This window comes from Oxyura jamaicensis, chromosome 8 (genome assembly GCF_011077185.1).
Source record: "Oxyura jamaicensis isolate SHBP4307 breed ruddy duck chromosome 8, BPBGC_Ojam_1.0, whole genome shotgun sequence".
NCBI lineage: Eukaryota > Metazoa > Chordata > Aves > Anseriformes > Anatidae > Oxyura > Oxyura jamaicensis.
Window position 1 is genome coordinate 10846887 of NC_048900.1, and position 21757 is coordinate 10868643.

The 21757-nt window shown below is 57.5% G+C and overlaps 2 protein-coding genes across 2 annotated transcripts in view; one reads left to right on the forward strand and one right to left on the reverse strand.

The window, feature by feature from the left end:
• Nucleotides 1–3196: 3196 nt before the first annotated feature.
• STX6 (syntaxin 6) lies at nucleotides 3197–15504 on the forward strand. The gene is made up of 8 exons (XM_035333492.1): nucleotides 3197–3342; nucleotides 5817–5986; nucleotides 6592–6686; nucleotides 8549–8611; nucleotides 10248–10370; nucleotides 11576–11682; nucleotides 13266–13360; nucleotides 15206–15504. Exons 1-8 carry the CDS (start codon nucleotides 3251–3253, stop codon nucleotides 15280–15282), a joined length of 822 nt encoding a protein of 273 aa, XP_035189383.1. The 5' UTR covers nucleotides 3197–3250; the 3' UTR covers nucleotides 15283–15504.
• A 3266-nt stretch (nucleotides 15505–18770) lies between these two features.
• KIAA1614 (KIAA1614 ortholog) overlaps nucleotides 18771–21757 on the reverse strand; it is a 6858-nt gene continuing 3871 nt past the window's right edge. The window contains exons 5-10 of the mRNA XM_035333929.1: nucleotides 20361–21472; nucleotides 20202–20286; nucleotides 19868–20057; nucleotides 19411–19526; nucleotides 19141–19325; nucleotides 18771–19035 (exon numbers count right to left, since the gene is read on the reverse strand). Of these exons, the coding sequence (XP_035189820.1) occupies nucleotides 18842–19035; nucleotides 19141–19325; nucleotides 19411–19526; nucleotides 19868–20057; nucleotides 20202–20286; nucleotides 20361–21472 (1882 nt within the window). The 3' untranslated portion in view covers nucleotides 18771–18841. The remainder of the gene's footprint in view (nucleotides 19036–19140; nucleotides 19326–19410; nucleotides 19527–19867; nucleotides 20058–20201; nucleotides 20287–20360; nucleotides 21473–21757) is intronic.

Sequence of the window (21757 nt, forward strand, 5' to 3'; positions counted from 1 at the left end):
CCATGTGAGGGTGAGGCTACGGCACAAAACCAGCTTTTGCTGAACAGAGGGCACACAAGGGACAGCAACAGGAGGAAGGCTGTGACCGCAAGGAGAGCAGCGGTCAGGCTTCACTCCTTCCCAGAGAGCAGAAAATCCAGCTGCAAGCCCAAGAAAACCCACTCCATCAGCTCTGCCTCACCTCACCCCTTGCAGACCCATTTCTTGATGCCCCTGCGACCTTCAGTGCCGCACAGGGACCATGCCTTGTGCCCTAAGAAGGCAGAAACCCATCTGAATTACTGACATCTCCCCGCTGCCTCCTCAACCCGTGCGCAGCTCAGTGCCTTCCAGCTTCTGCCTCTCGCTGGCCCTGCATGTGCGCCTGGGAGCCTCCAGCATTCTTCTTGGCAAGGAGCCGTCACCTCTTGGGACATTTTTTCTTTTAATACCTCAGTCGCCGATGACACACGACCGCACCTTTCGGGCCTTGTGTTGTCTGCCTCCTTTTCACTTCACAGTTCAGTCACCACAGGTTTCTAAAAACAACACGACACCTAACACTTAGCCACAGACTAGTGTTTCACGTCAAGTTACCACAGGCTTAATCCCCTTCTCACAACCACCATTGAAAATCTTCAACAACTTTGACTAAAAATGCAAACGAGGAGAAAAAAAAACAACACAGAAGCATCTGAAACCCATTTGTGCTTTATTGCTTCTTCCTCTAGCTGTAAAACCTTGTCTGTGGGGAAAAAAAAACACCACCACCAAACACCTATACTTTTGCAAATTTAAATTCAAAGCAATTCAGCTTTTCCCCCAGAAGAAAAAACGTCTCTTCCATGTCAAATGCATATTCTTAACGCCAGGCTACCAGCTAGCACGGGATCACACGCACACCCCTGCGCGTGTACAGACATGCCACAAGAATTTTCCCGATAAAACTTTCAGTGAACCCAGTTCTTCTCGGCAGACACTTTGGATTTTGACGAGTTGGCACTTCTCGCCGCAGAAGCGTTTAATCAGATCTTTCCTGACCAGTTCTGCAGCTGTGTGCCACTTGCCGTGCACTCCTCTCCGGCGAGGAATCAGCCGAGCATGATGAAAGCTACCAAAAAGCTCCCTAAAGCTTCCGAGGCAGAAATCAGAGCTTCTCACAAGCAAAAATGTGCCCGTTCTGAAAAAAACAACACAGCAGTGCAGTTGGAGTGGCTTTCATGTGAAAGACCTAAATAATTTCCTAAATCATGTAAATTAATTTCCAGCATCAAAGAAGAGGCTGCCTTTTTTCTTTCTGTAAAGTCTGCAGCTTCCCTCCGTTTCAGTAGTGCCTCCTTATTTTCAGCCTTTGACAGCTCTGCAAAACTTTATACTTTTTCACAGACCAGTAAGAACCATTATCTATGAAGTAAGCATGTAAAGGGTTCCTAAAATCTATTAAAGGACTTCTGAAACTCTTTGCTAGTAATTTTCAGAGGTTTTTCCCTGTTTCACTCATAGCCTGGAGAAGATTTCACGGGATGCTTTGTGAGAGCGAGTTGAAGTGCACAGACGGCGTGCACCGAAGCGAAAGCGCTGCGAATTGCCCCCGCTAGCCTTTCACAAGTGTTTGAGCAAATCTGACCCTGATAACCCTCGGTGCCCTGCTCAGCACACAGCACGCCTTGAAGCACACGAGCAGACCACCTACGTAACCACCACAACCAAACCCGAGCACGAAAAGCGAATCCCTGGGAGGCTCCGACACGCTCCGGCTGCCTCCGAGGGGTTTCGCTGCCGAGGGCACACGTTCAGGCACGAGAGGGATGTCTCTTTGCCACGGCGTCCTGCGCCTCCAGAAGGGGTTAGCACACAGCACGATGAGAAACACGGCCTCTGCTGGGACACCTTCCAGAGGAGGAACCCAGAACTGCCGAGCAGCTCCAGGCTGACCCACACTCCCCTCTCCTTGCTGTTTTTCCTCCTCTGCCCAGGCAAGAAGGCCCAAACGACCGGAGCAGGAGGTGAGGGCTGCAGCACAGCATGGGGAATTATGGCAACAGGGTTCTTGTAGTGGCAGCATGATGACTGCAGCAAGGGAAGGCAGAAACCAGTCCTGAAAAGAAGCTTTGGCAGCTGGGCAGGGGGAAGGCGGGAGCTCTGAGGAGCATGAAGCACAGGTAGAAATCACAGGCTGATCACGGGGCTCTGCAGAGCACGAGGTCTTTCTGGGAGAGGGACAGACCTAACTGGCTCAGCGTCTCCTGGGGAAGCCCCTGCTCAGCGCAGGACCCATTTGTCACGGCACGTTTGCCGGCGTGGGAAACAAGCCATCCAAGGCGCAGCGAGGACCAAGGCAGGCCCTAAAGCCACCCCGCGTTGCACCACACCTGACAAGCTGCCTTTTCCCAGGCGTGGGGCTGGCCAGAGCAGGAGGCAGCTTTCTTCCCTCGCTCCACAAACTACAGAAACCAGTTTTACACGTGTCGCGGCCTCCCCACCCCACACTCATGAGTAAGCCTGCTGTGGTTGCAAAAGCGAGCTCCCCGGTTCCCATGCTGAGAAGGCATCTCTGCAAATGGGTTCGGAGCCTGCCCCGTAAGCAAAGCAGCGCTGCCTTTGCTAGGGGGGCTGGATCGCAGCCACGTTAGGAAGGCGCAGGTAGGGGCATGCCCTTTGGTCAACAGGGCCAAGATCTGCGGGACTGCTGCTGCCTCCTCAAGAGCCACCACTAGGGCCAAGATCTGGAGGATTGCTGCTGCAAGAGCCACCATCGGGGCCAAGATCTGGGGGAACGATGCTGCCTCAAGAACCGCCGTTGTGGCCAAGATCTGGGGGATTGCTGCTGCCTGTCCCATGGGACTGACGTTCCTCCTCTGACAGATTTCCCAAGCCCAAGGATGTCGGTACCCATAGCGGGGAGCCCCACGGTGGGAAGAGGCTGTCCAGAGAGTGGGGCTGAGGGAACAAAGAGGGGCTAGGGACTGAGGAAAGCCAGGGGCTGCCCCCCGTGCTCCCCCAGCCCCAGGACATGGCAGCTCCGAGGGGAACACTCCCACCTCCCCACCAGCCTGCGGCTGCCGGGCTGCCACGACCCTTCCCCACAGGCCTCTTCCCTTCCCAAAATCACATCAGAACCGAGGGAGGGCGAACCCCGAGGCAGCACAGCCTCCATCCCGGGACACCCCCCTCCCCACTCCGGACCCCGAGGGCCACCGGGACCGAGGCCGGGCCGCCCCGGGGCCGGGCTCCGCCATGACGGGGCGGAGCGGGGCCGGGGCGGCCGCGCATGCGGTGCGGGGAGGGCGGCGCGGCGGCCGGGGCGCTCGGCGGCGGCGGCGCCATCATGTCGATGGAGGACCCCTTCTTCGTGGTGAAGGGGTGAGCGGCGGCCGGGGGGGGGCTGAGGGAGCCGGGGGGCACCCGTCTGGGGCTGGGGGGGCGGCATCGGGGCGGGGGGGAGCGAGGGGAGGAGCGAGGGTTGGGGTCTGGGGGAGGTGAGGGGGAGGGAGGGGTGTGGGGGGTCGGTGAGGGTTGGGGGGGTGGGGTCGTGGTTTTGGTACTAAAAAGAAATAACTCTGTCCCAGCCAAAACGCTGACTGGGGGGTTGCGAGGGGAAAGGTGAGGGGTGGGGATGGGGGGGGTCTGTGAGGGGGAGAAAAGGCTGGGGGGGGTCTGGGAGGAGGAGAGCGAGGGTTAGGGCTGGGGGGCTTGGTGAGGAGGAGGAAGGGATGTGGGGGGGAGGAAGGGCATCCAGCCCCACGCCCACGCAGCTGTCACCCCAAAGCTTATCTCAGTTCCCTGGGATGCCCCCACACAGTCTCAGAGCCCCCCCATTGCAGCCCTGTGCCAGGAGGGCATTTGGGGGGTCCCTGCCCACGGTGACTGTGCCCAGGGGCTCTCCGAGCAGAAGGAGCCCCCGAAGGCAGCTCCCCAGGCACAGCCCAGGACGAGACACAGGCGGAGGAGGGCTGGAGGTGTGCTTGCCGCAGGTGCAGCTCCCGGCACACCGGTGGGGTGGCCCAGCTCCGAGCCAGGTGGCAATGGCTTGACGAATGTTACTGTGGGGTGGGCAGCGTGGGGCTCTCTTCCAGGTCACCCCATCGCTGGGGGTGTCCCCAGAATGCCAGAGCCTGGTGGTCGTGGTCAGGGAGAGGATCGGGCACCAGGCTGGGGGAGAAACTGCAGCGAGGACAGTGGCACCGAGAGAAACCAGGCAGAGGAAAGCCTGAACAAAGGCAGACACGAAACAAAGGCGGTGGAGGCCGGAGGAAAGGAAAACCATAAATAACAGGGTGAAAGCACCTTAGCCAGCATCTAAAATTCAGCATGGAGCCACCTTCAGCTCGTGCTGTGCATTGGTGCCCTGCCGGCATCACGCTGGCACGGTGCTCAGGGCAGAGGGGAGCAGTGGGAACGGCTATACAAGCGTGAGAGGTGTGGGAAGGGCTGCTGGTGCGGCCAGCAAAAGTGAACCGCTGCCAGGTCGAGCTGGTGCTGGGGGGAAAAATAGGAATCGCCATGGGTGGGGAGCAAACAGCCTGTCAAACTTTCCAGAGAGATTCCCGCACAGCAAGGGGAAGGGCTGGGAGGGGAGAGGGGACCTTCTGCCGCTCCTGGTGTTAATTATTAGCCAGCAGATTGGGGTGGAAGGGGTTGGTGGTGGCTGGGCCCAGCCACAGTGTGTTTAGTTTGCTTTCCTGGCGTTCGTAACTCCTCCCAAAAGGACATCCAGCTTTGCTTTGAATTCCTGCTCATAGGTACTTCCCCAAGTATGCTCAGGTGAAAAAACAACTTTTTCTAGCAAGTAGCAGAGGGAACAAAGCGCGCCAGGTCCTTGATGCCAGCTGCTGACTTCAGGGCACTAGATGTGGCAGACGTGGAGCCACGGATGTGCGAGAAGAGGAAGAACACGTGTCATGGTGCAGAGAGACTTCTGCTTAGGCAACAAAACTGAGTGCTTCAGGCCATGGTGCAAGGTAGAGAGAGCTGCAGTCCTCATATCCCTGCAAGGGCTGCAGGGTGCAGACATGGTTCATCCATTCTGGGCTTCCCCCCAAGGAAAAACTCCTCTGCTGGGGATAAATACCTGGCAAATAAAGATAAATCTTACCTGTATGCTGCATGCAAGCTCTTGGGCTGGTGGCCACCTTTTCATGGGCTATCACGGCAGCATATTTATCTGCATCCCTGGTCCTGGCTCCCCCTGCACCTATAAACTGCAGCGTTTGTAGGTACAGATAATGGCACGGTTACCTGCTGCTCGCCCCACGCCACGCAGGCAGTGCTCGGTGCTGTCAGCCGAGCCGGCCTTCCCATGCCGTGAATGCCCTCGTCTCCAAAAAGCTTAGAGCAGCAGAAAAGACTTCTGTTCCCTAAGCCAGCGTAGTAGAGCTGTGTATTTTTTATGCTAAATTAAAATAAACAGTGCTGCACTCAACAGCCTGCCTGACTCTATTGTGGGGACGGGTTCCTGTAATTTTGTTTGCCCTTGGGGTATCTTGCTCAGGTAGTCAACAGTCTTTAGAGGAAAGCTGTTGAGAGGAATGCAAAATACTAATTGCTGAGGAGCAGCCTTGTTCAGACGCTCAAAGTGCCCTGTCTCGCCTTCACAGACACTCAGCAGAAACTGCCCCTAAAGAAATAGGTCCTTTCGTTAATTGTGGGAGCTCACCTGGAAGTTGTTAGTGCTCACCACTCTGTGCTTCAACAGGAGGCCAGGTTGTCCAGCGGGTAAATCCTTATTTTGCAAAATAAACTAAAAATGGTTGAAGGAAAGATGTCTGGGAGGAGGCTGCCCCAGCATGACTGCTGATTGTAATCCCTTCACTTCTCTTTAATCACCACGACTGCAGGGAGGTGCAGAAAGCTGTGAACACCGCCCAGGGGCTCTTCCAGAGGTGGACAGAGCTCTTGCAAGATCCCTCCATCGCCACACGAGAAGAAATCGACTGGACCACTAATGAGCTCAGGAACAATCTGCGGAGCATTGAGTGGGACCTGGAAGACTTGGATGAAACAATTAATATCCTTTCTGTAGTCCTCTGGAGGCTGGGGCATGCAGTTCCTGAGTTGTAATGACCAGCTGCGTACCAGTGCTCACTAGTCGTTACTTTGTGCAGAAATCAGGACTGTTTGGGATTGAGTTTTGCACATAGCTCAGCTTTTCTCAAACAGCAAATGAGAAATGAAGGCCAGTGTGTTCAGCAAAAGGCTTTCCCTCTGCCTTTTTGTTTTCCTTTTGACAAGGTATATTATAAGATGCTTTGTTCTAAAAAGCCTGTTGTGCGGTATGAATTTGGGTTTCTGTGTAGTCAGTCATACTCTAGGCTGGCTTCCAGAATTATTCCTTTTTCCTTGTGTTCAGCTGAACACTCCCGAAAGCGCTGCAGAGCACTGGAGAACCAAAAGAAAAAAGAAAAAAAGAGAGAAACCTCATGCTGGTGCGTGTACTGTGCTGAATATTGCTGCCATGCCTTTTTTGCTCCAGCATCTGGTATTTTGCTAATGAAATTTGGGGAAAAGGCGCAGCATGCTGGAAACGTGCTGCTTCACAGACTCCCTCCAAGGGGTTGGGGTGTCTGTGTGTACTGAATACCGCTGATGGGGACTCCTTGACTCGTTCCCTACGCATCGTTGAGGCAAACCCTCGGAAATTCAACCTCGATGCAACAGAGCTGGGTGTCAGGAAAGCCTTCATCACGAGCACACGGCAGGTGGTCAGGGTAAGGACCTGAGGACCCGGGATGGGAGCAGAGGGAGCAGCAGGGGGTGCTTAGGTGGATAAAGGAAAGAAAGCTGGTGTCAGTGCTGAACCTGGGAGGAGAACCAGCCTGCTACCCACCTGCTCTCAGCCTTCCTCTTCCCCAGTGCTCCCTTCCAAGGGCTGCCTGGATGGGGTCAGAGCAGAGGGTCCCCACTGCCTAGCGCACTGCTCTGGTACCGATGGACCTGGAAGCCTATACAAATTGGAAAGGAAGACTCAAAGCCCCTCTGCCTCGCAGGGGAGACTGCAGCCTCCCTTCGGAGGTAAAGGAAGTGGTGACTGTCCTGAGCTCCTGTCACTGGTTTTCAAAAACAGAGAGTCCACTTTGAACATGGACAGCTGTTTAAAGCCTGGTGTTACTTACGTGGTGACTTCAGCTTCCTACTGCTGCAAAACAGTCAAAACAACCATTAGCTCTATTTTTAACTCGGGGAAGATGTTTTTTTAGTTTAAGCTCACTCGAATACCAGTCCTTCAGAGGGAGGCAGGCCTGGCAGAGCTCTGCCCGCTGGGCAGCGGTTTCACACAGCTCAGTGCTGGAGGCAGCGCTGAAGAGAAGCTCAGCAGCACCTGCAGGAGCAGAGGCGTTTATTCACATAGTGGTTAGGGAGGATTCAGAAACAAGAGGGGGATTTTAACAACTTGGTGGTAATAGAAAAGGAAACATCTTCCCAAAAGCCTCCCTGCCTGGTAACACACTGCTAGTTAGGAAGTGCTCTCCCTATTAATAGCTACGCTGAGCGTAGTTTACTTTCTGCTTTTCCTCATGATTTGGATGTTCCTCCTCCACAAGCTGCACTGCTGTGGCTGGCAGCAAGCTTGTTATCCTACCTGCAGTCCTGTGGGCTGCATGCCGCTCGTAAGGTGTGCTGCCTGGGATCTGATTCTGAAAACACACCGGGCCCAGCAGCATGTGCTCGCTGCCTTGCCCTTGGTGTAGTCAGCTCCCCAAACACACAGGATGAAGCAACCCTGCTTTATGGATCCTCTTTTCCTGACTGAAAACTGCTGGCTAGTGGGTTTTGGAGCAGCGTCTCTTGCTGTTAAATGAAATTCTTCAGTGGCATTGCGCAGTTGACTTCCATTTTCCGGGGTGGGGGGGATTCACAGTGCAAAGCAGCCTGTGCATTAGCCACTGAGAAGTAACTGAGTGGGATCTGCTGCTCTGGTGATGTATTACTTATCTCTGAGCAGTAAAACATACCTGGTGACATCAGAACTGTGCTGGTGGATGAGGTGGATCAGCCTAACGATCAGCATACGCTGGATCATATAAAAACCATTAAAACTTCACAATGTAATTGGTATCTTTCTGTGGCTAGCCGTCTTCTACAGGAACTCGAGCAAAACTTAATTCACAAGAGACAAAATGCAGGCACAGTCAGAGAGGTGGCCACAGGGCAGGACATCTATCTTGTCTTATGCGATATTAAACCAGATGCAACTGGGAGTAGTGAAGGCTATAGGCTTCCGAGACATTCAAGAACATAACTCTTCCTTCCAGCCTATCAATGGGAACATTAGTGTTACACAAACCATAGCCTTTCTGGCTGCAGCAGAACAAAACAAGTAGTAAATAAGGACTATTTTCAAAATACCCTCTTGCCATTGATTCTGGTATCAGTAAAGCAATGAACCGCAATGGAGCTTTTAACAGCATCTTTCCAGACTCATCAAAACTGCATGTTTTCAAAGAAAATCTTTCTTCCTCCACTCCCCCAAAGAAAGCTTGCTGGTTATAGACAGCCTGGTAATCAAGCTGAAGCTGCCTGTCATCTCAAACCTAACGCTCACGTACTACTTCTTTCTTTGAACAAACAGGAGATGAAGGATCAGATGTCAAACTCCTCCATGCAAGCACTGGCTGAAAGAAAAAACAGACAGGTGAGGATCAGAAACAAGCAAGTTAAGTGCATGCAATGGTTATTTGGTACTTTAAAGAGTGAGGAGGATTTATCAGCTCTAGCACCTGTTGTTTTTAAGATACGTGTTAGGTAAAACTTTAATTTCCACGTGGCCTGGGGTCCCACATCATAAGGTAGAGTGTACAGCACTGATCAAAACTCCCTAAAAGCTGTAATTACAATATATATCCTGGTTTGCAGCTCATCCCCTTAAAACCATTTATTCTAGGAAGGGGCTTGTGTGCTGCAGCAAAGCTGTGTTTGAACCATGCCTGTCTTGCTGTGACCTGAAAGCATTGGTTCTTGCAGGCACGTTGCTGCCCCCCTCCTTCAGGCCCATCTGAAAGCAGTAAGTCACCACTCACCATCTGTCTCTGTCTTCAGAAATGGTTGTATACAACTGTCAGTGTTACATCACCCTGCGGAAAGGGGAATCTCCCTCAGCTACAGGAGGAACAGAGTCAGAATCCATGCCTGTAAATGTAACCCTGTGCTCGGCTGTATTTAGGAGCCAGGACAGCACATACCCTTACGAATAGCTACCGCTCGGAATAGTTAACCGCGTAGGAAGATGGAAGAAGTTCAAGGAGTCTCAGGTTGTCTGCACTTGTAATCTAAGGAATAGGAACAGATGCAGCTTGTGCTTCTCAGCTGATGGGGAAACTGTAAGGAGATCTCTGAACTGACTTCCAGAGCTGCCTCTGTAAAAGTTGGCGTGCTGTTTGTACGACAAACTTACCTGACTGCATCAGTCTTACCACTGGTGGCAAAAAGGACAAACTGCAGCAAGCTTCTGAGGCACAGAGCTGATTGCTGAACCAGTTAGAGGCTTGATTGAGGTGCTCGGCAAAAAGTGGAGAAGCAGAGCCCCTTACCCTCTTGCTCACCCAAGTCTGTAGCTGTCTCTGGGTTTTGCTGCTTTCCTTTCCTTTAAGCTCCTGCTAGCTGCAGGAGACCATATGGCTCAGCTCACGCGGCGACATCTGGTCAGGAAAACTGATTTCCCCTTGCCGCCTTCCTCTCCGTTCCCCAGCCCCTCGCCTTCCCTCCAGACCACAAAGCCTGAGCTGTGCCGGGCTGCAGCAGCTTTTCCAGCATGCCTCTGCGTCCAAGAGGCTGGCTTTCGGCTGCTGGTGACCTGACCCTCGTGGGCTTGGGCTGCCAAACAGAGGCCTTTCTGTGGAAGCTGCAGCAAAACTTCCTTCCAGGGCCCAGGCACACTCAGCTGGGAAGCCACGTCTCTGCTGGCTTTGCACAAGCCCCTCCAGTGAGGTTGTAGAGCAGGTAGCAAGCGTGATGTAGTACGCTGGCAACTCAGCAGTACGGGTAACTTGAATCAAAGAACATGAGGCACAAACCTCCTGCTTACCCTGTCGGTCGTGCTCCAGCTCTCCTGTTGCTGGAGCAGTGTTCCTGCAGTATCAGGCTGCAGGGGTTTCCCACGCTGGCACTGCATTGTTTTAGTTTGTGCCAGCACTCTGAATAGCGAAAGAGCAGGAGGAAAAGCATGCTGTGTGTGTACGGGAGCACTGCTGTGTCCGCCTTCCCGCTACACCCTGTGGATGGCCTGTGGGCAGGCACAGGGGTGTTGCTGAGGGGTCTCTGCATCTGTCTAGGCACTCCTGGGAGACAGCAGCAGTCAGAGCTGGAGCTCCGGACCTGACAAATACAGCCGTCTGGACCGGGAGCTGCAATTAGCAAATTCACACTTCATTGAGGAGCAGCAAGCTCAACAACAGGTAAGGCGGCTGGCACCGTGCAGACCGAGTGGCTCTGCCTGCCAAGTGGGCGTCACAGGGACGGGGGCAGGCTGCGGGAGCCAAAAAAGAATTCTGGTCCTTGGCTGGTCTGGATCCAGGAGCCTGACAGCCGTCGCCTTAGCTTGCAGCATATCCCCGTGCGTGTGTTCCATGTACGGTGCAGCTTCGGATGTATCTTGGCGCAGTTTTTAACCACTGAGGCTTCAGTCTTCTGCTACTTGCAGAAGGCAAACAGTCTGGGAGCGTGCGAAGCTTTAATAGTGCAAGGAGTGCCGAAATCCTTGGGAAAGTAGAAAGCCTGCAGCCAGAAGAGTGCACGTTTCTTACACAACTGGCGTTTGCTGCTGTTTGTGCGCATCTTCATCGGAACAGCAAGGGAGAAGGAGCACGTGGCTGCTTCCTTTTCCTGCCTTTGTCAACATGAGATTCATGAGAAAGCCTGCGTGAGGGCTTTGCGAGAAGCCCTGGCAAGGTGCTTCCCTGGAGCCGGGGGAGTTTGGAGCAGGGCCCGAGCGGCACAGACCCGCCTGCAGCAGCCCACCCAAGCACAGGCCCTTAAATAGGCCACTTCACAGAGGCAGCAAACTGCTAAAGCTCCTGACACACGGCGCTGCCCCAGCTTTCAGGCGAGTTTTACCTAGTGACTGGAGGAAGATAAATAGACTGAGAAGTAGGTAACTAGGGTAACCCAAATCCTCAGCGTGATGGTGCCCTGAAAGTGATTTAAAACATCAGCAGACCTATTCCTGGGGCACGCTGAGAACCAGACTTGTTATTTTTAGTTGTAGAAGCTGCAACAGCCTCGGACTTGCATTAACCCCCTGTTAACTGCAGCGTGCTCTGGGTTAGGCACCAGCACGGCTCCTGCTGCAGGCAGCAAAGCTGGAGGAGGTTTCGCTGGCCAGGTCCTTTGGCTTTACAAAGCCATCTTGGCAGCACAGAGGGAGCATGGCTGAGCTGAGGCTGAGTTTGCAGGCATGGTAGGGGAGGCTGCAGCCAGCTGTGCTGCAGGAAGGCTGGGAAGGCTCTGCTGCTGCTGCCACTTCTCAGGCGTTTCTTAGAAATACAGTCCTGGAGACCTAGGTCTGTTCCAGGCACCGCAGTGGTGATTGTCCATCCACCTGAGCAGCTGGCCCTGATGCAGCAGACCTGTAATCACCCATTCCCTGTCTCGTTGCCCCCAGCTGATCGTGGAGCAGCAAGATGAGCAGTTGGAGCTGGTCTCTGGCAGCATCGGGGTGCTGAAGAACATGTCGCAGCGCATCGGCGGGGAGCTGGAGGAGCAGGCAGTGTAAGTGGGAGACGCGGCACCAAAGGGTGTGGGGCTGGTTGCAGCACACCTGGGGGTCCTCAGCACAGCTGGGGATCCTCGCTGCCACACCGCTGCCCCCGTTCAGTCCCTGAATTTCCCAGTCCCTCAGGCAGTCTCTCCTAGCTCGTCCCCTCCAGCACCCTAGACTGCCTTTGATTTCAGGCAGCAGAAAATACTTCTTATTGCAGCCTGCAAGGATCCAACCACAGTCTTGTTGCTTTGAAAGCCTGCACCTGGGGCAGGTTTAGCTGCCAGTTTACCTTGCCTTCTCCCTTACTCTTTTAAACACCACCCTTAAGGCACGCAGTAATGCTCCTTGACTTCAGGCAGCCAGCAGTACTGAGCAGATGAGGGCGGGCACTGCTCTAACAGGCACACTGGGTGCTTTCCCCCTCCGCAGGGTTTGTGCTGCCCGTGGATACCTGCACGGAGCTGCATGACCCGGGAGCTCAGAGCTCTGCCTTGCCAGCCCTAAAACACGCAGCACAGAGCTGCGTTCATAGCTAAAGCTAAAAATAACCCTCACCCACACAAAGGGTTAAAGGATAGCTCACAAAGTCATTTGTGTCCACCCATTTACATACAAATTAGGCTTCTTTCCCTGTGCATAACAAGAGCATAAAGTTCCCAGTTATGCAGACCAACAGAGACACTCGGAGGGTTCATGCCTAAGTCCTCCTTGTTTGGCTGATGGGAGGCTGGAGGGCGATGTCCCTGTGACGTGATGTCTCTGGTGGACAGGAGGAACTTTAATCCACCCCCCGTAGGAATTCCTGCGAAGCAGGTCAGTGTGGTGTGTCCATTTCCAGATTACCTCATAAGCAATCAGTGCTTGCTAGACAGCCACAGATAATTAAGGCAATACGAGTTTTACAACTCCCTCTTCTCCACCAAGAGAAGGTTTAACAAGTGCCCAAATGAAGGAAGCTGTCCTTTTAAACATGTTAAGCTTCAAAGTCCTACTCACTGGAGATGACTGGCACGGCCGTGATGCTGGATGTGCTCGTCTGTCTTCAGGTGGGTCCTTGGCACTAACAAAACAGCTTCCGAAAGGCTTCCAGGTCATTGCAGCTGCTGCGTGGAGGAACTGGAGGGGTAACTTCCATACAGAGCTTAAAAGCACCCTAAAAGCTATTGCAAATCCCGTTCCTGTTTGATGCGTGACTGGAACAGGATTTTAGCCTCAACTGCAAGCCCTGGAGGGATTTAAAGCCCAAACTGGCACCCAGATCTCACCATTCTCTGCTAATCATGGATTATAAACAAGACTTTCCTCGTAAAAGGAGGACCCCCGCGCACACTCCTCACCCTGTAGGTTTGCACAGAGTTCTGTGAGCACCTGTGATCAGTCCAACGCGTGTCCCACGTGACTGCCCCCTTCCCACCGCAGCAGAGCTGCTGCTCCAGCAGCTGTCCCCGCTTTGGGTGCTTTCAGGAAACCAAGCTGCTTGGCTTCGCACTGATCAACTTGGCGTTTTGGTCAGCGTGTGTGGGCGCGCCGAGCAGCTCCGGAGGCACGTGTGGCTTTATTGTTGACGAGAACCGTGCTTCTCTGTCCCCAGGATGCTGGACGACTTCTCCCACGAGTTGGACAGCACTCACTCGCGGCTCGACAACGTCATGAAGAAGCTCGCAAAAGTGTCTCACATGACGAGCGGTAGGTCCTGGGAAGTGGCATCCGGCCCCAGAAAGGGAGAGACAAGTGCTTGGGTTTTAGGGCTGGGGCGCCGCGTGCTCCCACCCACCCAGAGCCAAGCAGAAGGGAGGGAGCAGCTCTGGGTGCACAGAGGGTTGGAGATGGGGAAGATTTCCAAAACTTGCAGCTGCGCGTGCCCAGACACTGCTCTGCAGCGTGTCCTCGGCCTTTGTTTTATTTACAGATGCCTTTCTATTTATGTTGTTACTGCTGCAGTGGGAAAATCCCCTTCACAGATGATAGGAGGGAAGGCTCTGCAGCCTCCTGCGCCGCTTGCACGTTTCCCAGGCCACCTGCTGAGCAAAAGCTTTCAGGGTGGCATAAAACGCTGCCGCCGTGCGTGCGTGGCTCCCCCCGCTGCCACAAGCCACCTTCCAAAGCTCGCCTGCCCTTGGGCGGCTGGCGCCAGCCCTGCACACACGGGGACCGTCGGTGTCTCTCAGCTGATGGAGGAAAGAGGCGAGATTTCTGTGCCGGGGGAGGCCGAGCCCGTGAGAAAAGCCCTTATAAGGCTGCACCCGAAGCTGGTGGGCTGGCGGCTGGCCGGGCGCCACGGGCAGAGCAAACAGGAAGCTCCTGCCTGCCGGGAAGTCCCCGCCGCCTGCCTCCGTTGCCCCTCTCGGTGCTCGTGTAGCTGGTGGAGGCAGCAGCGAGAGTAGATAAGGCTGCTCTGCGGGACCAGGCTGGCCAGGGAAGTCACAGGGCTGTGGAAATAGGGCCCCATCCACAGGCTCCGTGACAGCACAACCGCTGGCTCATGTTGTGTATCTCCCCTGTCCTCTGGGAAAAATGCTTCCAGCGTTGCAGAGCGCTTCAGATCGTTGTGAAATAGCCTTTCTTGCTGTCGCTGGAGTCACAAAGTGACAGGACTGGCTGGGAGGGCTCTGTCCCAGCTCTTGCACCACCACCGCCCTGCAGGGGCTTTGTCCTGCCGCTGCAGACGTAGCCACGGCCCGACAGCAGCTGCGCAGCCTCGCCTCCCACCCCCAAAGCCCGCTGCAGACGGAGCTCATCCGGGGAGAGTCAGGCACCGCGCAAGTAATGTGGCTTCTGCGGTGCAGCCCCAGCTCGCATCGTGACCGTGGCTGGTGCCAGGAAGTCGGAGCCAAGCACGAATCCAGATGGGGGGAAACTTTCACTGTGGGAGCAAAACGGTGTCAGACGTCTTAGAGCAGCAGTACGGGCTGGTGGGTTGGCTCTGTAAAAGGCATTAGGACATCTTTCCAGAAGAAAGCCAAAGCTGCTCTGGTGGTGTGCTGAGCGCCCTGAAGCAGATCCCAGAGGCGGTGCAGTGCGGAGCATCTGCAGAGCATGCACAGGGGCCGGCAATTTGCAGAAGACAGCCTGGGGAAACTCATTCCTGGCAATCTTCTAAGGGGAGCTGCAGCAAGCTCTTCCCAGCAGAGCTTTTTTAGAAAGCTTTCACTGCCCCCTCCTTTTTCCTCTGGCAAACGGGTTGCTCCACAAACAAGCAGCAACACACAGCAGCCCCCTGCTTGTTCTTCCCGATCACTCGTGGACCAGCTTGTCAAGTCTGCTTGAACTTGACTGGGAAGAAACCTCAAAATTGCACGACTGTCCCAAAAACCAGCAGCATCGTGGAGAACAAACGCTGTCACCCCGTGGACTGTAGTGAGGAGCCCACAGGGGACATGCTGCTTGTCCTGCTGTTCAAAGAGCTGCTCCATCAGCGTTAATGGCATCTTTAGCTTAACGTGGAGTGCTAGCAGTACAGTGAAGAAAAGCTCTCCCCCAGTTTTCCTTCTGTGTTAACGTAGGGAGACTGACTCTTCCTTTTTCTTCCAGATCGGCGGCAGTGGTGTGCGATTATCGTCCTCTTTGTCATCTTGCTGGTGGTGCTCATCCTGTTTTTCGTCCTGTGATGGACTGAACTTCCTCGGACGCCTCTTCTCCATCCCCCCTCCCCTTGTAGCATGGGGAAATGAAACTCTCACTGTTTCCGTCCGCCCAGAGATCCCCGTCAAGAAAACCTGCACCTGGCTCTCACCTTTCTCCTCCGAGGACCAAGGCTTGGCTCTGCCGACGTCTCACCTGGCTCTGGGGAGGGCAGAAGGAGGGCAGGAGCAATTTGTGGCTCCCCCACACCATCGAGCTGCCTCCTTTCCCCAGTGTGGTGCGATCCGGACCCAGGCAGCCGGGGGAGGACTTTACCACTGCGCCTCGCCCCTCGCAGGTATGAGCCAGTCGCAGGGGTCCTGAGCCCCCTGCGGTCAGCTGCGGACACACAGCATCAAGCCCCGGGGGTGTGCAGGGGGAGGAACCCTTTCACCAAGCATTACAAACTGCATCGCCAGCCTGGGGGTGCTCGCCAGCCAAAAAAGCATTACCGGGAGGAACCAAACCCCGGCTGAACGCGCACCCATGGCCAAGCTGCTCCCTCCCCAGGCCTGGCTCAGCACCGCCCCGATAGCACCGAAACGCTGCAGTGTCTGCAGCAAGGCATTGGCCTCCCAGACCCCTTGGCAGGAGCTCAGGCTGCAGGTAGGTGAGCTGCAGGTGCAGGTCCTGTCATCGGCAAGAGGGGTGCGATTGGAAACCCCACAGCTTTAACCTTGGGTCGCTGAGAGCTGGCGGCCGGCCGTTTGCCCCAGGCTGGATTTCTTAAAGCTTTTAAAATCACCTCCTTTGTTATACAAGCCTCTAAAGCTCATTGACTGATGCTTTCTTTGCCCTTGTATGACTGAGTAACTGCTTCTGTTTAACAGCTGCTTCCCTTTGGCAAGTGATTTGTCAGGTCTGAAATAACTTATTTTTTTTAAAGAAAAAACAAAACTTTAAAGATTTTTTGATGACCATTTGAGCCACATTCTTTCTGCAGATGCAGGACGCATTCTCAGAGGAATGGAGCTTAACCGTGTATTTTAAGTACGTATGAACTTGTAAATAGGACGTCTTAATTTTTCCCAACTGATATTTTTTGGGGAACTTCCGTTGTAAGCAACCAAAAGCCAGGAAACTCGAAGCAAGGGCACGCTCCTGTACGGCTCCCCGGTCCTTTTGTTACCTCGGGGTTGTTTGTCACCCAGCTTGTCTCGGCAGCGGTGAATTAGGGTTTAGCCAGGTCGTCGATACCAAAAGGACATGAAAGCTCACCCTGGCAGTATTGCTGGGGAGAAATGCAGGTTTTGTGCTGCAAACACTGACCACAGGAATATGGGACGGCTCTTCTGGAAGGAAGAAACTTACTAAAGCCTGCTCCCATATTTCAGGGTGGTTTTTTTTCCAGGAGGGAAAGACACCCAACGCCAGGCTGACTTACACCTTCCATCTGGCACTCAGATGGGGCTAGGGGAGGAAGTTAGCTGGTGCTGACACTAAGGTTTCTGCTGAAATTGCAGAGCAGGCCCCCAGAGTCACACTCCCCATCAGGAACACTCCCCACCCAGACCGCTCTGCCACCCGGGATGTTCAGCCCCGGCTGGACGCTGCTCCCCCAGCGGGGTTTTTGGCTCTGTCGAGGCGTCTGCGTGGTCCCTCCTTGCAGGCACACGGTGGCTCCGTGCCTTTTGCTGCTGTGCCAGGGCAGCTTCTGCATCGAACGCACACGTGCCCTCACGCCAGCCTGCACGGCTGACCGCGGCGGTCGCTCTGTCACTGCAGGGCATCTTGTAGCTTTTGGTTACGCTGTAAGAAACACGTGCTGTCTCCTTCCCAAGGCTGGCTATCGCAGTGGCTGCACTTGGGCTCAATACCCAGCAGGTTTCCCCGGAGGTCCGTGGTCATCCTCCGGGCGCGGGCACCACGCGGTCCTGCTGCTGTCCCCGCCAGCCTTGCTGTTACGGAGGGGATTCACGTCCGAGCACCTGGGGCTGCTCACCCTCGCTGTGTGGACTGACAACGGAGCCGTGCCCGTGGGACTGCCTCCTGCGAGAAGCCGGCTCCGAAACGTGCTGGGGAAGGGGAACGTGGCCGCACCGACCTGCCCCTGCTGTCTGCAGGAACTGGCACTCCTCCGTTCCCCACGTTATTTTCGTGCATCCTCCAGGAGCAGCTCCTGATGCTCCACGCAGGACCACGCTCTCCTCAGCCCGACGTGCTGCCGGAGGGCAGCCCGGCCGCAGTGCTCATGTGTCTGTCCCGGTGTCACTGCTTCCGAACCGGCTGCGGGCCGCTCCCCCTGTACGTTTGCTTTTCCTGTTGGTGGTGGTGCTCCCCCTCTCCTTTACTGCTAAATAAACGCGTTCCTGCTGCCCGGCGTGTTGCAGCAGAGGAAATCACTGGTTGCTCTTGCAGTAACCCTTGCTTTTGGGGACAAGCGGGGGGTCTCCAGCTGCCCAGAGCTGGACTGCAGCATCTAGATCCCACGGGTGGCTGGCAGCATGCACCAAGGGGGTAAAAGCTCCGGCCAGCACCTGTGGGGCACTGCTCCCCTGGCTCTCAAGGCACAAGCAGCATGCTGCGGCTGCGGCAGGTGAAACCCCCCAGCATTTCCTCCTGCCCTCTGTCCAGCAGCAGCCACAAGCACGGGGTGTTTGACGTGAGGAACTCTGCCCATCGCGCAGTTCATCACAAGACCAAAACTCAGCCCCTGCGTGCAGCAGCATCCTCACCCCGACGCATCCTCACCCCGACACATCCTCACCCCAACGCGTCCTCCTGTGCCCCATTGCTCCACGCACCAGGAGGGAGCTCTCAGCCCCGTGCCCCCCGGCCCTCCACGAGGAAGGGGCTCGTTTTGCTCCTGGGGGTGGAAGGAAAGCTCTGGGGGCAGCCAAGCCACAGCACTGTCACCGTCACAACGCAGCTGGAGGTGACAGAGTGACCGGGCCACAGGAAAACAGGCAGCAAAGACCCGGAGCCCAACCAGAGACCTCCCGTGTCACCCCGCTGCCACACCAACACCAGGACACTGCAGTCACACGCCTGGGGGGGGCTCAGCCCCACGCATCACATCCCCCCTGCCCCCACTGGCAGCCCCACGTGGCTGGGACACGTCCCCCCCCACCTGGCCCCTCCAGGCCTCTCAGCCCGCATAGCCCCAGCCCAACCACGCCCCCCGCCAAAGGGCAAAAACTTCTAATGTTTTTATGTGTGTATAATATACATATACATTTATATGTGTTATTTTTTTTTCCAGTTTGAAATAATTTAAAAAGAAACCCCCCAGCCCACGGGTGGAGGTTTCCAGCCCTGGCAGGGAACCCCAGGGGTAGGGACGGGGCGTCTGTCCCCACACCAGCCCCGGGGGCAGCTCCTGGGGACGCTGGCGGTGCCCTGGGGCAGGCCCTCGGAGCTGCCGTGCCCCCAGGGGACCCACGCATTGCACATAGCAGGGCCGCTCACGGTCCCTTTGTCAGTGAGGTCCACGGCGAGACCCACGGCTTTGGAAATGTCCACAGGTGCATTGCATGCATCCTGCAGGCCACCCTCCTCCTCTTCCTCCTCTTCCTCCCGCCGGGCTCCCCGGGAGCCGCGCCGCTGCTACCGGCGTGCCGGGCGCTGCCTGAGCACGCGGAGGGACAGGCTGTCGGCGCGCAGCAGCAGCTCGCGGATGCGGGCCAGCCCCAGGCCCGACACGGCGGCCCCGTTGACCTGCAGGATCTCGTCACCCACGCCCAGCAGCCCCGCGTACAGCTTGGCCGTGCCGGCGTCCGACATCTCCTGCACGTAGACGCCTGCGGACAGAGGCGCGGGCAGGTGAGCCCCGAGCCGGCACGGCACGGCTCAGCTCACCGATTTAACCCCCCCAGAACTGTGATTTTTGCACAGCCCCACGGTACCTGTGTCGGGCCGGCCATGCCCGGAGGTGAGGCGGAAGCCGAAGGAGCCGTGCGGGGGCCGCTGCAGCTCCAGCTGGCTGGTGCCATCAGGGAACACCTCCACCACGCGCCCCACCGTGCGCGGCAGGTCGGGCGTGCCGATGTCCTCCACGCTGAGCGAGCGCCGCGGCCCCGAAGCCCCCGTCCTGCGGGGAGAGGTGTGAGCAGAGACCCCGGGGCACCGCGGCCAAGCGAGGGCCGAGCACGGTGACGGCCCCGTCCCCGTCCTACCTGTCCCCGGGCCCCGGCTGGGGCAGGAGGTAGGCGCTGGCACGGGGCGCCTTGCCCAGGAGGGCGTGCAGGCTCTGTGCGGAGGAGGTTTTTCGGGGCTGGCAGAAGGGTGACACCTAGTGAAGTGTGCCCGGCTGAGACGAGCGGCACCGGCACCCCAACCGCACCAGAGCCCTCCCATATCACCGCGGTTTGACCCCCTCGCCACACCAGGACACCCGCCAGGGTGAGGTGGGAAACACGAGCCATTCCCCAAGCTGAATTACCCCACCTCCCCTCCCCAGCCTGCCTCTCCGCCCCTTTCCCACCCATTTCCCATTTGGCGCTTGGCATTTCACACCCACAGGACACAGGATGCGCGAGCACCCCTATGACAACCCAAAGGCAACAAAAACCCAAATCCTCCCAGTCCCAGCCCCCGTCCTTCGCGGTCCCCCCCCGCAGCATTTTGGCTCACCAGGGACTGCAGCGAGGGCGATTTCTTCACGCCGGGGCTGCTGCCGGGGGCCGGGAGCTGCTCCATGCTGTAGCAGCGGAAGCGGCCCAGGCGCTGCTTGGTGCTCTGGCTCAGGCTGCTCAGGAGCTTCTTCAGCCCCGAGGACGCCGAGGCGCCGCTGCCCTTGCGGCTCACCGCCCGCGCCGGCTCCCTGCAGGGATGGGGATGACACCCCACAGTGTTTAGCAGCGGCTTGTCCCCAAAACAGTCACACACACCCCACAGTGTGATTCTGGGGAGGTGCCGGAAGGCACCCACTGCCCTGCACCCAGTGCCAGGCACGCTCACCACTCACCCAGGTGCCGTGCTCCCGTCCTGCTGTGCCCTGGGTGTCCCTGCAGCATCCCCGGGGGGCTCAGACCTGGGCTGCGGCAGTGCCCCTGCAACCACAGCGCGATGTTGGGTCCCCAAACCCACCAGGGACCCCCCAGCTCCCCCTGCCCGTGGCTCTTACCTCCTCCTCCTGTCCCCCGGCCGTCCTGCCCACGGGTGTTGTTGCAGTTGTTGGTGGACAAGGCACGGAGGGGGCTCCCCGGGAGCCAGACGGGGCCGCAGGGACCCCGTCGCTGCCCCGCGCCCTCAGGTTTGGGGGAAGCGACCCCAGCATCGGGCTCCGGGCACCGGCGGCTGCTGGCGAGGTTTTTCCTGCAAGGCACCTGGGAGCAGGCTTTTTTGGTGGTGGGGGTGCCGGTGACGGGGGGCGCAGGGACACTGGAACCCCCTGCTGGCTGCGAGGAGGGGGCCGGGGGCTCTCCGCTGCCCAGTGCCTCAGTGGGGTTCCCCCCATCCCAGCTGCCAGAGAGTGGGGGGCAAGGTGCCCCCGAGCCGCCAGCCCCAGCCCGGGGGCTGCTGGCCACGCTCACCCCCTTGCTGGCCCGTGCCTCCTTCTGCGCCGGGGCACGGGGGGCCCGGTGGCCACGAGCCCGGGGGTCCCGGTGAGCCCGCGGGTGGGGGCTGCGGGGTCCCACCTCCTCGCTGTCCGTGCGGCAGCTGTCAGAGGTGTCGGTGCTCTCTAGCGCTGAGTCCGCCTCGTCAGCACGTTGGACGTCCCCGATGTAGGTCTCCTTGATCTTCTCGGTGTGGATGCGCTGCCGGGAGGGCAGGATCCAAAGCGGGGACCCCCCGGGACCCAGAGGCCGGGATTTGGGCTCTGCCTGGGCAGCGCCAGGCCCTCCACGCTCCCGTCCGCGAGCCACGGGGCTGCTCTTGGCCGGCTCGGCAGCACCGAGGATGGAGCCGCAGGCTTGGCACTTGCCCCCAGTGGGGACGTCACCGCCCCGGGCTTTTGCGGGGCCGGCTCCGTCCCCCGGCTGCCCATGGGCTTCGCTGCCGGCGCGCTCCAGCGCCGAGCCCAGCGGCCGCCGGTGCCGCAGGCGCTCCAGGTAGCGCACCTCGGCGTCGCGGGCGGACTCGTCCTCGAAGCGCACGCGGGACGGGGAGGGTCCCCGCGGCCGCCGGGGCCCGCAGCTGGACTCCCCGCTGGACGAGTCGCTCAGGCTCCCTCCCGCCGGCCCCTCGGCCTCCTGCGGGGCGAAGCTCGGCCTCGGCGTCCCGCTGGGCTCCCTGCTGCGGGGACAGACGGATGGACGAGCTGCCGGGGCTGCCTGGCGCAACTCCTCGGCCTCGCTCAGCGCTGCCACGGGACCAGGCGCGTGGTTAACCAGCACCGAACGCGGTGACGCCACGCGCGGCCTCCTCACCGCCCTCCGGCACCGAGCCTCCGCCGGGGAGGCAGCGCGTGCCAGCCAGGAAACCCAACTCTCCTGCACCAACACTGCCTCCGCAGTGCCTTAAAACACCACGAATCGCCCCCAAAATATCCTGCAGCAAAGATTCGACAGGTGGCCGGGG